At 36.9% G+C, this 16,363-nt stretch overlaps 1 protein-coding gene across 1 annotated transcript in view; it reads right to left on the reverse strand.

Annotated features, from left to right (window-relative positions):
- Positions 1-6,280: 6,280 nt before the first annotated feature.
- The window catches only part of SMCHD1 (structural maintenance of chromosomes flexible hinge domain containing 1), a 126,174-nt gene continuing 116,091 nt past the window's right edge, over positions 6,281-16,363 (reverse strand). The window contains exons 46-48 of the mRNA XM_082640411.1: positions 14,286-14,444; positions 13,891-13,993; positions 6,281-7,337 (exon numbers count right to left, since the gene is read on the reverse strand). Coding sequence (XP_082496537.1) covers positions 7,313-7,337; positions 13,891-13,993; positions 14,286-14,444 — 287 coding nt within the window. The 3' untranslated portion in view covers positions 6,281-7,312. The remainder of the gene's footprint in view (positions 7,338-13,890; positions 13,994-14,285; positions 14,445-16,363) is intronic.

Genomic DNA, 16,363 nt, shown 5'->3' on the forward strand with positions numbered 1-16,363 from the left:
TTTGGGGGACATACAATTCAATCCATAAGGTTAACTCTGTATCCTTTGGCTATCAGAACCCTACTCCTAGACACCCCCCACCCCACCACTAAGCAACCACTAATCTTTGTTTCTATAGATTTTCCTAAATTTTCATAGGAGTGGAATCATACAGTGTGTGGTCTTTTGTGACTGGCTTCTTTCATTTAACGTTTTTGTAGTTCATCCACGTTGTAACACGTATAGGTACTTTCTTCATTTTTATGGCCAAATAGTATTTCACTGTGTGGATGTTAAAAATTTTGTTAATTCCTTGATGGACACCTTTTAGTTATTATGAGTAATGCTGTTATAACATTCATGTACAAGTTTCTCTGTGGGCAAATGATTTCATTGCTCTTGGGCATATACCAGGAATGGAATTACTGGGTCATGTGGTAATACTATGATTAATCATTTGAGAAACCACCTGATTCAGATTGTTCTCCAAAGTGACTGGATCGTTTTACATTCCCACCAGCAATGCATGAGGCTTCTAATTTCTATACCTTCTTGACAAAATTTGCTGTTATCTGACTTTTTGATTATAGCCATCCTAGTGGATGTGAAGTGGTGTCTCATAGTGGTTTTGATTTCTGTTTCCCTGATGAATAATGAGGTTGTACATCTTTTCATGTGCTTGTTAGGCATTTGTGTATCTTCTTTGGAGAAATGTCTATTCATATCCTTTGCCATTTTTAAATTGGGTCATTTATATTTTTATTATTCAGTTATAAGGGTTCTTTATATATTCTAGGTATGCCCCTTATCAGTTATATGATTTGTAAATATTTTCTCCCATTCTGCTGTGTTGTCATTTCATGTTGATAGTATGCTTTGAAGCAAAATTGTCTAATCTTGATGAAATCCAATTTATCTCATTTCCTTTTGTTGCTCTTGATTTTGGTGTCATATGTAAGAATTCTTTGCCAAATCCAAGGTCATGGAGATTTACCTCTATGTTTTCTTCTAGGAGTTTAAAATTTTTGCTCTTCTATTGAGGTCTTTGATACTTTTTGAGGTAATTTTTGTACATGGTGTGACGTGGGATCCAACTTAATTTTTGCTTGTGACTGTCCAGTTGTCTCAGCACCATTTGTCAAAAAGACGATTGTTTTCTCTTTGGTTGATTCTTGACACCCTTGCTGAAAATCAGTTGACCATAGAAGCATAGGTTTATTTCTGAACTCTCTTTGGATAACCGTTGCTTTCTAGAAAATTGTGAAACTGAAAAATACATCTGCCTACTTCATTGTTGCACATTTTCTCTTAGCCTCTGCTCATTTTTCTTCATTCTTTTTTTCTCTGTTCAACCTGCATAATCTCTATCCATCTATCTTCAAGTTCACTAATTCTTTCTTCTGCCAGTTTAAATCTACTGTTGAGTCACTCGAGTGAATTGCTTATTTGTTATTATACTTTTCAACTTCAGAATTTCCATATCGTTAACATTTTTCTTTTTATTGATATACTTGATAAGACATTGTCATTGCACATTTAATTCCTCAAGTTTTCCTTTAGTTCTGTGAACATATTGATAATGGCTAATTCAAAATATTTTTCTGTTATATCTGACAACTAGTAGCTCTCATAGGCAGTTTCTGCTGCCTTCATTATTTCCAGTGTAGGAGTCATACTTCCCAATTTCTTTGCATCTCCTAAGTTTTTTGTTGGAAATGGCACATTTTAGATAACATATTGTAGTAACTTTGGGTACTGGTTCACCATCCTCTGGGGCTTATTTCCTTACTTAGTGACTGGTTGGATTATTTTAGTGAAATCTGTGCCCCACCCCATCCCCCAGTGTTAAGTTGGATGCTCCTCTTCAGCGAGGCACAGCTCTAGGTGTGCCCCACAGTCACTCTGGGAGAACAGTGGTGGTGTTAGGGCTCTCTTCTCTTTCCTCGATCCTACAACCAGCTGTCAAACTCCATTAATAGCTGGTTGACTGCTCTATTATTTATATCAATGCCCAGAGCAAAAATTCCTGCACAAACTAACTTAATCAAAGTATGGCTTTTTTGATGGGGATGGAAGTTTCTGAGGTGTTTGATATTTGTTCTAACCCAAGGTGGGCTTCTTCCAGGTGTCTTATTGCTCCGTTCTCTCCTGAAAACTAGCCAGCCTATAGACTATATCTTCATTAGTTCCATGGACCTCTTCCCAATTCCCTATACAACCTCCACTATTTTTGAGAATGCTCTTAGGTTTAGATTTCTCTATGTTGTGAACGAAGCCAGTTCCTTTGCGAAGTGATTAGGAGCTATTTGTTTGACATGTTTATCTCCCCTCCTCCCTCCCAAACAAAATCTCAGAGCCAGGGCTCTGGCTGGGAATGATGGCAAACTTCTGAGTAACACCTGTGCCCTAGGAGCTAAACGTGGTAGAGGCGGCAGTAGCCCAAGATCCTCTTGGCTTGCTTCTCCTGGGGTGGAACCACCACCTCATGAGCTAGAGGAAGAGCTATCAAGGCTCCACTATTCTCAGCATGCCAGGTCCAAGGCAGAGCCTCCATCCCACAAGTGGGGCCAGGGAGGAAGGAGACAGCCCACACTTCTTGACCACACTGACCTGGGACTTAGCTTTCAGCAAAACGCAGTTGTGGGCATGGTAAGAAACCACTGAAGTCTTGCTCCTCCTGGAAAGAAAGCCCTCTGGCTGGGAGATGGAGGGTCAAGGGAGCACAGGGTTCTTGGCTGCAGCAGTCTGGACTGGGGTCTCTGCCTTGCTGAGCTGAGAGGTCGGAGGGGGACAATGAGGTTTGCTTTAAAATGCCACAGATCCTAAACTTTCTTACAGAATTTTCAGAGATTTCCTTGAATAGATATTTCTTCATTTACTGTTTGTCCTTAGGACCATTCCAAGAGGCTTTAAATGACTGCTTTTAATACTTCTCACCAGCTACTGAGGAGCAGGGTCAGCAGAGCTCCTCAGGCTGTCTTAGCAAAAGTTGATCTCCCTCCACAATTTTTTTTAAACAAACATCACCATGGAATTTCTTTTCTTTTTTGACCACACTGTGCAGCATGCAGGATCTTAGTTCCCTGCAGGGATTGAACCCCCGTGCCCCCTGCAGTGGAAGCACCAAGTCCTAACCACTGACTGCCAGGGAATTCCACTTTTTAAAAATTTAGTTTTTGGCTGCATTGGGTCTTCGTTGCTGCATGCAGGCTTTCTCAAGTTGTGGTGAGTGGGGGCTACTCTTCACTGCGGTGCGCGGGCTTCTCATTGCGGTGGCTTCTCTTGTTGCAGTGAACGGACTCCAGGCTCGAGGGCTCAGTACTTGTGACTTGCAGGGTCTACAGCGCAGGCTCAGTAGCTGTGGTGCACGGGCTCAGTTGCTCCGCAGCATGTGGGATATTCCTGGACCAGGGCTCGAACCCGTGTCCCCTGCATTGGCGGGCGGATTCTCAACCACCGGGCGACCAGGGAACCCCTTCCCCCCCGCCCCCCACTTAATTCTTAAAGCATAGGTTTGATTAGGACTGCTGGAAAACTTGTAGTTACTTGTACTGATTCAGTATTTCCTTAAAAGCCCAAAGTTTTAGAGGTCTGCTCCCAAATTAGATCTAATTTTATTTCCCATTGCACTCGAGTCAGACTGAGCTCCTTCCAAAGACATGCTCTTTTGTCTCATTGTCTTCGCTTATAGTGTCCTTTCAGCTCCTCCCTCCTTGCCCAAACTGCAGCATATATAAATCCTACATACCCATCAAGGCCCAGTTTCAGTGTCACATGCTCCATCATCTCTCTGCAATTCACTTACCTCTAGTCAGATTTAGTGATCATATTGTCTGTCCATGTAATTGCCTAACAAAGGGAAGAAAGTGATATCCATTGGAAACTCACCAAATGCCAGACCCTATACTAATCATTCAACTAACTGTTTCATTTGATTATTAATCAATCTTACAAAATAGGTACAATTATCATTTTTAAGATGAGAAAAACTGAGATACAGACAGGTTAAATAATTTGTCCTAGTCATAAAGCAGGTAAGTGTTAAAGCCTAGATTAGCATAGGCAGAGCTTACACAATGCTTCTTTAGCTTGGGGATCAAACACGTATGAAAAGAATATATATAAATGTTTTACTCGGCATATAGAAGCTATTATCTCCTTTCACAGGTCAGATACACTGGTTTGCAAAAAGCACATATATGTATTTGCTAAATTAATGAATTTATGAATGTTCCAAAAAAAACCATTCTGTATTTCAAACAACTAAGGCCAACTACTTTATAATTTTACATTTTGAAACATCCCAATAATCATACTTACAAATGTCTTATGAAACTGGCACTCCATTCTAACCAATAGGATAATCTATATTCTATTATAAAAACATCAGGCAATCAGCACATGAACATTTAACACAAATGTAGCCAAAGCTCAATATATTATTACTTTTAAACACATATGACTGGTTTTTTAAAAATGATTTTTGACTTTTCATTAACATTTGATACAGGGATCACAGGTGAACTGTCAGCAGTCCTTTTTTTCCTTTTTTTTTTTTGGCTGCACCCCACAGCTTGCAGAATCTCAGTTCCCCGACCAGGGATTAAACCCAGGCCACAGCTGTGAAAGCCCAGAATCCTAACCACTAGGCCACCAGGGAAGTCCCAGCAATTCTTCATACAAGAGATTCACTCTGCAAAACTAATGAAGAAGAGAAGTATGCAATATGCTTAACAAATCAAGACATAATTCTAGTCTATGAAAACATGGAAGTAAATTTTTTCACTAAATTTGGTAGTCATTTATCAATATATCATAGCACTAGTGAAATCAGAAGAAATACAAAGTAAAAGATTTCTCTTTTAAATATCATCCTATAATTTCTAGCCCAACATAACAAATGGTCTTGTATAAAGCATAAAAGTGAATTCCAATTATGTTTAATTATACCTAATAAAAAATTCAATTCTTCACCAGTGGACTATCAAATAAATAGGTCAAGGTACGTAATTTTTTATTTCCACTAAAGTGAAAACATAGAAAAATGAAATGCTATGTTCCATTTCCACCAAGAATTTAACAAGAGGTTAAGAATAACTGAGGAGAAACACAAGTGGAAAAGATGTAAGCAAATTCTATTAGTAAGATTTAAATATGGTACTACATAAAGATATAAATATTTTCTAGTCCATGTTATTTGTTTTATTGGAGTGTGGTCTAAAGAATCAGAACACTAGGAATTTATATTATCAGACATTATTTTACTTTGAAATTAGGCTTCCTAACATTAAAAAAATATAACTAATGTCTCTTTATTGCTTGTCACTTGGGATAGTGATTCTTTTTTTTTTGCAGTACACGGGCCTCTCACTGTTGTGGCCCCTCCCGTTGCGGAGCACAGGCTCCAGACGCGCAGGCTCAGCGGCCATGGCTCACGGGCCCAGCCGCTCCACGGCATGTGGGATCCTCCCGGACCGGGGCACGAACCTGCGTCCCCTGCATCGGCAGGCGGACTCTCAACCACTGTGCCACCAGGGAAGCCCGGGATAGTGATTCTTTAACACTAATTTGATCTCTCTCCAAAATACTTAAATAGTATTTTCAGATACTCAAGTTATTGATGAATTCATAAATGAAATAACTGCTTGCATAAGGTGAGATGTGGAGAAACTTTACCTTATATTTAAGATAATTAATATTTTAAGGCCAAGTATTCTACCATGAATTTTAATGCTGCTAACGTATCCCTAAATATATACCTGCTAAAAAGAAGCAACCTCTTTTTGAAGTCAAAAGAGGTATTATGTGTTCAAAAAAAAATGAGAAATATGAAATTAACATGTATAAAAGTAAATTTATAAATATAATTACATAACCATGAAGAGATGATACCATGAAAATGTTTAGCAGATATAACTGAAAAGACATTATGACAGTAGAAAAATGATAGAAATTAAAAAGTTTTTACTAAAAAGTATTATGTGGAAGTTACATACTAAAAATATTAATCCTACTCATTTCATAATGACTGTAAGAAACCAAGTCATAACCTCAAGAAGTTAAAAAACTCAGAAGGTGAAACTTACCTTTCTGTCATTAATATTTAACAGTTAATAAGTAGTAGTTTTACTTACAAGAAATCCAATCTTTCTTTCAGTTAATTCTTATTACTGCCATTTTGTTTCTTTCTTCAACAAAACAGTTAAATGACTTCAAATTATAAAGAGAGGTTAAATATCATAATATTTTACCAAGGTAACTTTTATGGAGCTTTAAATTTTAAAAAAGGAAAACGCACCTATTCAACAGGGAAGAAACAATCTTCTTTATTAACCTCACTGTATAGTCAGAAAGGATTAAAAAACACACAAATTTCCTGGGCCACAAAACTGTACCAAAAGTATTTCCTTATAAAATAACTTCACAATCCAATAGTCCTGGACTGACACAAAGACATATATTGACGTACATTAGCATGAATTAATACAAATTTAAATGTTTTTGCAGCAACTTTCTAGTAGACCCTTATTCCCTTAACGAGGGAGTGTACAACTTCTCTAACCCCTTAAAAATAGTAATAAAAAATTACAAAATAACGTAAACATAGAATTAAGGCTGAGACTATATAATCTAGCATTAATAAAGTCAAACAATACTTATAAAATTGCTGCTGCTGCATATTATATATATATACACATATATATACAGGGTAAGTCTTTAGAAATTTAAAATGCTACTGCTGTTGTCACAAGTCCACCCATCACTTTAATGTTTTTCCATATATCTTAACATTTGAATTCCCAGATACCTGTGCTTGTCTACATTTATTCTGAATTCTTAAAAGTTTCCTTGCATATTTACAATTAAATACCTAACCTCTAGAACTTTCCTTAAACACAAAAGACATAACAGTTATGTTAAATAAATTCACACAAAAGTAATAAAAAGGTTTGCTTTCAAGAAATAGTTGTAGCATATTTATGATAAACATACTGAAAAATAGTACATACACTTTTCTTCAGGATTAATAAATGCTATGTGTCAGTTTTGCAGTCACTACCATAGTTGCATATCTCTGACACACCTGCAAGATAATGACAACCAAAGGGCATGATGACTGGAAGAATTCCAGTAAACCCATATTGTTCGGAGATTCACAAAACTGAATGGTTGTTTCCAGCGCCATCTGGCTAGACATGGAAATACACGTCTAGATACTTGTTATCATCCCCAGAAGTGTTCGTCTGTAAGTCACCCTCTTGGTCTTCTGAAACAGAGCTGCAGAAGGCAGGGCATTCTTAGTGAGACCATAGGCCCCCTCTTCTGTCACCTCTCACACATCTGTTTTGGTCATAATCCTGATCAAAATGGAAAAAACACAGTAAATTTTATGTACCAAAGTTTTCCTTTCCTGTAACTCCCTCATCAGACCTGGACTGTTAAGTATCCAGTGGAACTATGTTCTACTAATTATAATAATTCTTGGTATAAACAGACAATTAAATCCTTGTATATAACCACTTCTTTCACATGTATGCAACAAACAAATAAAAGCTTAACATAAAAACAGTAGTTAACATATACAGAGGAAGGGGTAAGTAATTTGTAGCACAGTTCTCTGGAATGGTGTATCCCAGACCCAAATTCTGCAGATTTTTGCCTATTTTCCCCTTTCCTAAAATGAAATGACCATTTAAAAAATTAACAAGAGTTACAATGCTCATTAGAGAAAAGTCACAAAGACAAGCAAAAGGAAAAACACTTAAAAATACCCACAATTCCATTCACGTAGAGATGAACAGAACGAACATTTTAGTATATATTTATGCAGATATTTCCTTATTCAGATATACTTTATTTTTTATTTTTTTTGCGGTACGCGGCCCTCTCACTGTTGTGGCCTCTCCCGTTGCGGAGCACAGGCTCTGGACGCGCAGGCTCAGCGGCCATGGCTCACGGGCCCAGCCGCTCCGCGGCATGTGGGATCTTCCCGGACTAGGGCACGAACCAGTGTCCCCTGCATCGGCAGGCGGACTCTCAACCACTGCGCCACCAGGGAAGCCCTATACTTTATTTTTTAATAATAGTTCCCTGAACTGCCATCTCCAAATAGAAGACACACAATTTTGATAAAGAGCTATTTTGTAATCTTTATTAGTAGAAAATCAATTAGAAAACTGAAGCCTCTACTGAAGAAAATGAGTCTATTGCATAGTATATATTGCTAAGTATATTTTGTTGACTCTAAAATCCACATTTTTTCCACATTTAACATCTCTGAAATCTACCTTATAATGTCATGAGTTAATTTGCAGTGTTTTAACGTTTCATGAAAAATGGTGTTTCTAATAATTACTGACATCCTACAGTTGATGAAATATGGTATATAATCCCTATAAAAGCTAACAATAAATATATAAATAGGTAATAGCCACATATTAATATAAATAATAACATATAAACACACACACATTATGTTACTATTTCCTACTACTGAATTTGTTTCCAATTGTATGGATGAAATATATCACTATTTCAGTACTGTTAAAGACACTTTAATTTCAAGTGCTCTAACATTTTTGATATGGTGTGATTTATGGAGAACAGGCAGAGACTGGGGCAGAGGCTGGGGATGAGGAAATTACTAATTAAACGGTGACTTAAATTTTAAACTGAAATTTAAAGTGATTTTAAGTTTCCCAAAGGTAAGCAGGATGCAAAAGGGAAGCCATAGGCTAGAATACACCAAATTTGCAACTTAAATCTTCTCACCTGCCACCACAAAGCTAGACGTTTGTTTTCTGTGTGCCCAAAGCTGTACTGACAATATGGTCTCTCTCTATGAAAACATTTACACTCCTTCTTTTCTTGATATTCTACAGTTTTGCTATGAATTATCTTGGTATATCTTTTGTCAGTCATTGTGCTGGGCGTTCAATGGACCCTTTCATCCCTGGGAATTCTCTTCCACATGATTTTTCTTCTCCATTTTCTTCTTTCTAGGATTCCTGATAGTCTCAGTTGGTTCTCTACATCTCCTCTCCTTTCTCTTCACATATTTTCCCTATTTTTCTGGGAAGTTTCCTTTACTTTAGTCCTTTGAATTTTTTTCCCCCTTCTCGCCTGGCTTCCCCCACCCATAGTCCTTTGAATTTTTATATTTCAGCAACAGTATCTGTAATGTGTAATCTTGTCCTGGCTGTTTTTTTCTCCTAATACCCTCTTAGTTTCATGAATATAAATCCTTCTGCAATCTAATCAGGAATTATGTACAGTTTTTTTAAAAGAGTTCGGTTGAATCATCTTCCAGGGTTGGTTTTGCTATTTATCTTGGATTTCCCCTCACATGTTGTTGACTCCCCTCATATGCCACCAAGTACACCAGAAGCCAATATACCAACATTTAACTAACTAATTACCATCATTATCTAACTTCCTGGTGGGAGCTTTAATACCTGGAACAAGGGAACAAAGCTCTCAAAGTTTGAGGTTGAAAATTTGGCATGTTCTAGGCTAGGTTTCCTCTCCTTTTCCATTCTGCTCCCATCCTTCCTGTTTTGGGCTGGACTTCCCTGACTGAGTCCAGGGTTCCACCAGGCACTGTGTCCCACTGTCTCTCGACTATTCCCAGTACCTTCTCCTTTACTATATTCCAGCCTTGTTTCTATCCTGTAATTCCCAGAAAACCTCAATCAAATGTGAAGGCAGAAGGAAGACCGTTTCAGACATGCAAGGGCACCAGTTTCTTTCTACACACTTTTTCATAAGGAAGTTATGAGAGAAAGGAAGACAAGGAATCCAAGAAACAATGGATTCAACCCGAGAGAGCAGCCAAGGAGGACCCAGAAGGCCTACATGGTTACTAGTTACTAAAGCAGGTGGAAGAATACATGATCAAGTTACATACTGAAGGAAAAAAGAAAATTAGAAACTCCACAGAAGTTAACAACATCCAAGAAACAGTCTAAATAAGAACCGGATTAAAATTTAACATGATTTTAAGAACTGATACAATACAGAAGATTTATTTGACTTTCATGCTTGGAACACTGACTGGCGGCCTAAGTAAGTGTCATGACGTTAGAACCTTACAGAGAGGGAAATGTAATCCTAGTACACACTTTGCCTACACTAAATATTTACATAGCCATAATAATACATGTTGTTTATCACCTTCTACCTTTGAAAAAAGCATGGAGGACTGGGTTGATGGTTACAGGAGAGAATATAACTAAATAATCACGAGAAAGGGTAAGTTCTAAAATAATTCAGAACAATTTAGTCCAAAAGTCATGAGGTGGGCCAGGCAAGACAGACCTCCACACCAAGGTGTTGGGTGGGCTGTGCTGTCTGAAAGCTGATAAAACAAGACCAACATAATGTATACAAAAAATGGAGGCAACAACAGAATAACCAGAACAGTTAAAACAAAGGTTGCCTCTGGGAAATGGGACAGGGTAAGGATACACAGGAGCAAGATTTCATCATCATAAGCTCTTTCAATACCTGTGCTGTCCAATCTGGTAGCCACTAGCCTTGTGTGGCTCCAGAGCACTTGCAATGTAGCTAGTCCTAATAGAGATTTGCTGTCTTCTGAATTTTGAAGACTTTGTATGAAAAAAGAATTTTAAATATCTCATTAATAATTTACTATTTGCAGTATGTTGCAATGATAGTATTTTGTACACTGTGTTCAATAAAATATACTATTAAAATTAATCTCGCTGTTTCTTTTAAAATGGCTCCTAGAAAATTTTAAATTACATGTGTGGTTCACATTTTACAGTACAACACTAAATCTATACACCAATTCATTTATATACATGTATTACTTTAATGAAAATGATACTATTACTAACAACTTAAATATAAACTGAAACTAAAAAAGAAACTAGCCCATACCATCTCTGAATTGCTACAAAATCTTAACTAATAAGATCCAAATTAATGACATCATTTGTAGTTCTGTAGAACTGTAAGGTCCTAGGCTAATTCAGTGCTGAGGCTGCAGGGTAGCCTCAAGAATATGTACTTTAAAACTGCCTGACAGGAATTTCCTCACTTGGTCTTTTAAAAAACTGGAAAAATGTTTCCCATCTTCCATAAAACACTTCTTTAAAAATTCTGGCAAACCTACAGAAAAGCAGAAGAAATAATATAATAACATTTTGCCCACTCTTATTTTGATATGCTGTCACTTTTTTTTTCATCCTGTAGTGTTTTAGAGTATATCCCAGACATCATGTTATTCAACTGGTAAATACCTCAGTACACATTTCTAACTGTATATTTATCTTATAAACTCTATGATGCTATTATACACAAAATTCACAATTCCTTAATATATCTAATATCCAGATGATTTAAAAATTTCTCCAAATTTTTCCAAAATTGCATTTTAAAGATTCAAATCCATATCCAAACAAGGTCTACAATTTGCATTTGATTGTTATAACTTTCAGTTACTTTTATTCTATAACAAACAGTTCATCCTTCTCCCTATGCTGCTTTTTTTTTTTTCTTTTTGCGGTATGCGGGCCTCTCACTGTTGTGTCCTCTCCCATTGCGGAGCACAGGCTCCGGATGCGCAGGCCCAGCGGCCATGGTTCACGGGCCCAGCCGCTCCGCGGCATATGGGATCCTCCCAGGCCGGGGCATGAACCCGTATCCCCTGCATCGGCAGGCGGACTCTCAACCACTGCGCCACCAGGGAGGCCCCCCTATGCTTCTTTTATGTCATTAATTTATTAACAAAACCAGTCATTTGTCCTGTACAATGTTATATTCTTGACATTCTAGATTTGGCTAATTGCTTCCTGATGGCATCATTTAACTTGTTCCTAAATTTCCCTTATTTCCTGTACACTTGGAGTTAAATTGAAGGCCCTTCTCAAATTCGTGAGAGATTTAAGCTTTAATACCTTAAGGTATCTATTGTATGCAATGAATTAACCTCCTTCCTGTGCATCTAGAATGTTAGATGAACTACCCTGGGGAAAAGTCACCCAGTTTTCTGCAGTGCTTATTTCCTGCACAGAACCCCAGCTGAGAAAGGCTGACTGGAAGCTTCATTAGATTCAGGTTATTTCTCTACTGAATCACATAATAGCAAATATCCTGCTTTTTAATCAGTGGGTTCAGGAATGTCCATCTGATCTTTCCATTATTATCATTACTATTATTTTTTTTCAGGCAAGGCTTTATTGGGGCCCCTCCTACAGCAGGGGGGCCATTATTATTAAGTTTCCCCCTCAACTTTTTACCTAATCATTTGGGTATCCATTGATTATTATTTCCTAAATCTATTATTTTATTAGGAGTGGCCAAAATGTGATGTTTTAATTCTATCATGCTTCTTATACTTTATTCTTATATAAAGAACTTTATAAAGAAGACCTTCTATAAAAAACTTTCTCCAATTATTTGGTTACCCTGAAAGTTCACGTAAGAAAGAATGAACATGTCTTTTCTATATGAATATATCAATGAGTTGGTGTCATGATCTCACAATTTTTTTGCAAGATATTATTTTGGGGAGGGGAATACTATGGCTTCAGTTTACCTCTCCAACCACGTCTTGGGACTTTCTCCCTCTTACCCACTATATTTTAGACTCACAACCATCTTTTCAGTTCCTCAAATATGCCAGGCTTGTTATTTTCTCAGAGCTTTCATACCTATTCTCCCTCTGACTGAAACCAGTCCCTACATGGATGGATTCTCATCCTTCAGTTCTCTGTTAAAATGCATCCATCCCAGCAACCAACATCGTTTTCCCATTATTCTACATCACTTCATCCTTTGTTCTTTTTTTTTTTTTAATTTATTTTTGGCTGTGTTGGGGTCTTTGTTGCTGTGCGCGGGCTTTCTCTAATTGCTATCAGCAGGGGCTACTCTTCGTTGTGGTGTGCGGGCTTCTCATTGAGGCTGCTTCTCTTGTTGCGGAGCACAGGCTCTAGGCAGGTGGGCTTCAGTAGTTGTGGCACGCAGGCTCAGTAGCTGTGGCGCACGGGCCTAGTTGATCCGCTGCATGTGGGATCTTCCCGGACTAGGGCTTGAACCCGTGTCCCCTGCACTGGCAGGTGGATTCTTAACCACTGCACCACCAGGGAAGTCCTATCCTTTGTTCTTTTGTAAAACTTAACATTATTCTATATTTTTATATATAGAAAAAGGATTACTTTTTTGAATTCTTCTTCTGCAAAGGATTGCAGACCTCCCATGGGGGCAAGAACCATGTCACTTTTATTTACCTAGCAACATACAGCACAAAATAATCAAATGGTTACTGAATAAATGTAGAATATGTAGATGGACAGGGCATAGAATACCAATTCTAAATACCACGGTCTCAAAGGAACTCCTCAAAGGTCAATACGAGAAACTTATTCAGGCAGAGTCTATATTTGAACCTTTTGAAATAATGTATAATAAATCCCAGTACTATGGTATCTTTCTGTGGGATGGCCTTACTAGCATCTATTCTGAAACAGATAATTTTCTTCACTGAGTTAGGATGCAGATGGCTTTGGTGGCTTCTTGGTGAGCTATATAAATGGTATCTGATTTTCCAAACCACATATCATAAGCAACTTTTATATGAGTAATGTACAAATGATTCTGCATATTCTATATTCTATACTTAAGTTGCTGATCCTATGAAGCAGAATGCAGTGTATTAGAAAGTTTCCAAATTATTTGCAAAAATCATTTAGAAAACTGGAGCATCCTAGGAGAAACTAATGATTACATCTTATCTTCATTATCCATCATCACTCAGTTCAGTTAAAAAGAAACAAAATTAATTCTGGTTCAAGGTGGGTAAAATACCCTCATGCTATATTTAAAGTATAAAGAGCCAAAACCTTGACAAACTAAGCAATCGTAACTTTCGGGTCATAGTAGACTCACCTATTTTGTCTTGTAACTTCTCTTCTCATTCTCTTAGGAGGAACTGGACATTCTGTCATTGGATGACGCAGTGAGTCATTACACTTACGTGTGGGAGTCATACCTGTAAAGACAGAAAATGTAGAAAATTATCCTTTAAAAGATTGGAATTATTATAAGCAATAAAAGTGAATGTCTTAATTTATAGAAGAGTAATTAATAAATAATACTGAGAATGATTCTTACTACTCTTGCTGACCGAACAGCTTACAAACATTTGTCAGTTAACTTGGAGGTCAAGAGTGTCTGTAATTTAAGTTCTGGATCATTTGCATGCTTTTTTCTTGTAGCTGAACTCTCTCTAATCAGGAACACTACCTTCATGCAGAGAAAGATGTTAAAAGAAAGTACAATACCTAGTTTTTGCTCTATCAGTTTGAGATTCTTCTCTTGTTCATCAAGTTCCTGTTTTTTCTTCTTCATATCTGGAGTGTGAAGGTATTCCAACTGCCCGTTAAGGTCCTTGTTCACACTGCCCAACCTGCACACAGCAGTGCGGTACTGCTGAAGAAGATCTGCAAAGAAACCAAAGACATTCGATTAAAAGTACTGATATCTTATCAAAGCAGTGTTTTAGAAAAGAAGAATCAGTAACACTGAGTGTTGTTATAGTAACATGTGGGAACTACTTTTAACGTTCGGTGTAAACAAATAAAATAAAAAAGCACAGTTTAGACCCCAGCACAAGACTGGTGCTTGCTAAATATTAATTTTCTTCAGCTGCTTGACTTTAATAAATTTCTGTGTCAGGAAAGTTTTCTATATAAAAGCACTCTGAATTAAATCACTCTCTCAGTCAGTGTTTACATCCTGTTTGATACTCAGTTTTCAATCTAACGCCACAGAAATTTGTGAGAAGGGGAAGAATGCACTAAATATAGAATTATTAGAAAATCCCTGCTTCCCAGTACTGATGAACATAGTGGCAGGGCAGGAATAAAGATGCAGACGTAGAGAACGTACTTGAGGGCACGGGGGGGAGGGGAAGCTGGGATGAAGTGAGAGAGTAGCTAACATATATACACTACCAAATGTAAAATGGATGGCTAGTAGGAAGCTGCTACATAGCACAAGGAGATAAACTTGATGCTTTGTGACTATCTAGAGGGATGGGATAGGGAGAGTGGGAGGGAGGCTCAAGAGGGAGAGGATATGGGGATATATGTATACATATAGCTGATTCACTTTGTTGTACAGCAGAAACTAACATTGTAACAACACTGTAAAGCATTTATATTCCAATAAAGATGTGAAAGAAAAAAAAAGAAAATCACTGCTTCCAACAGACATGATCATTACCTTAAACACGGCTTTCAAAAACACTCTTGGATACTTAATTTTCAGAAAGCTTAACTTGCATTACTTTGTTAAAAAACTTATTACATTGGTCAAGTTTGAGACTATTTATTGCCTGTTTGTATGATTTATTAGACACCAAAAATAGAATACATTGACTATACTTTAGTCCAGGGGTCAGCAAACTATGTAGTCTATGGGCCAAGAATGGGTTTATACAGTTTTAAATGATTACATTCTAAATGGTTATATAAATATGTTTATAACACCCTCAATTTTGCCTCCTGGCTCACAGAACCTAAAATATTTACTATCTGACCCTTTGAGACTCTAGTCACACAAAGATTATCAATATTCATGGGAATGGGCATACAAACACCCAAATGTTTAATAAACATATACAGTGGGTTTACATATAAAACTGTGGAAGAAATTATTTGAGTCAGGGTACACGAGATATGAGATATTCTATACTTTAAGGGTCAATAACAGTATTTTTAAAAAACTATCAAGCATTCTGGGAATGAGTGAACAAACACACACCTGTGAACACTTATGAGACTATTCATATATTTAAATATGAATTCCATATGTGTAACTGAGTGATGACAAGGTCCTTATGTTTCTTAACTCTTTATGATTTATTGGGAACGCAAAGGTAACTAAAAATGTCTGGTTTTCTGGTTTGATAGTATTTCTAATTTCATGTTAAAGTTATGTTTTCTATATGCATAAAATTATATTTATTTTGTATGTGAATGAATTACAAAATTATGTGCAGATCCATATGTCAGGGATGCTGCCTAATTCAGAAGATGATACACAAAAATTTCAAGTCGCTAACAGTTGAAATCCTACTTCTTAACATAAGTTAGTTATGAGGTTCTTTTACCTTTTAAATACTCAAGAAAAAGTATGTTCAAAAGCTTTAACAGAACATTAAGTCAACTTGTTATTTATAAACTGAAAGATGGATTATTAAATACTTCCTATTACATGGAGCACTAATATTAAGTTCATATTTTATGCATAAGGTGGACAGAAGCAACTTAATTTAATATGCCTTAGCAATTCCCAATTTTTTGTATATGAAATGTAGTTTCTATTTACCATAGGGTCTATAAAAGTCTTTTCTAAG

This window comes from Mesoplodon mirus (genome assembly GCF_964341445.2).
Source record: "Mesoplodon mirus genome assembly, chromosome: 13".
NCBI lineage: Eukaryota > Metazoa > Chordata > Mammalia > Artiodactyla > Ziphiidae > Mesoplodon > Mesoplodon mirus.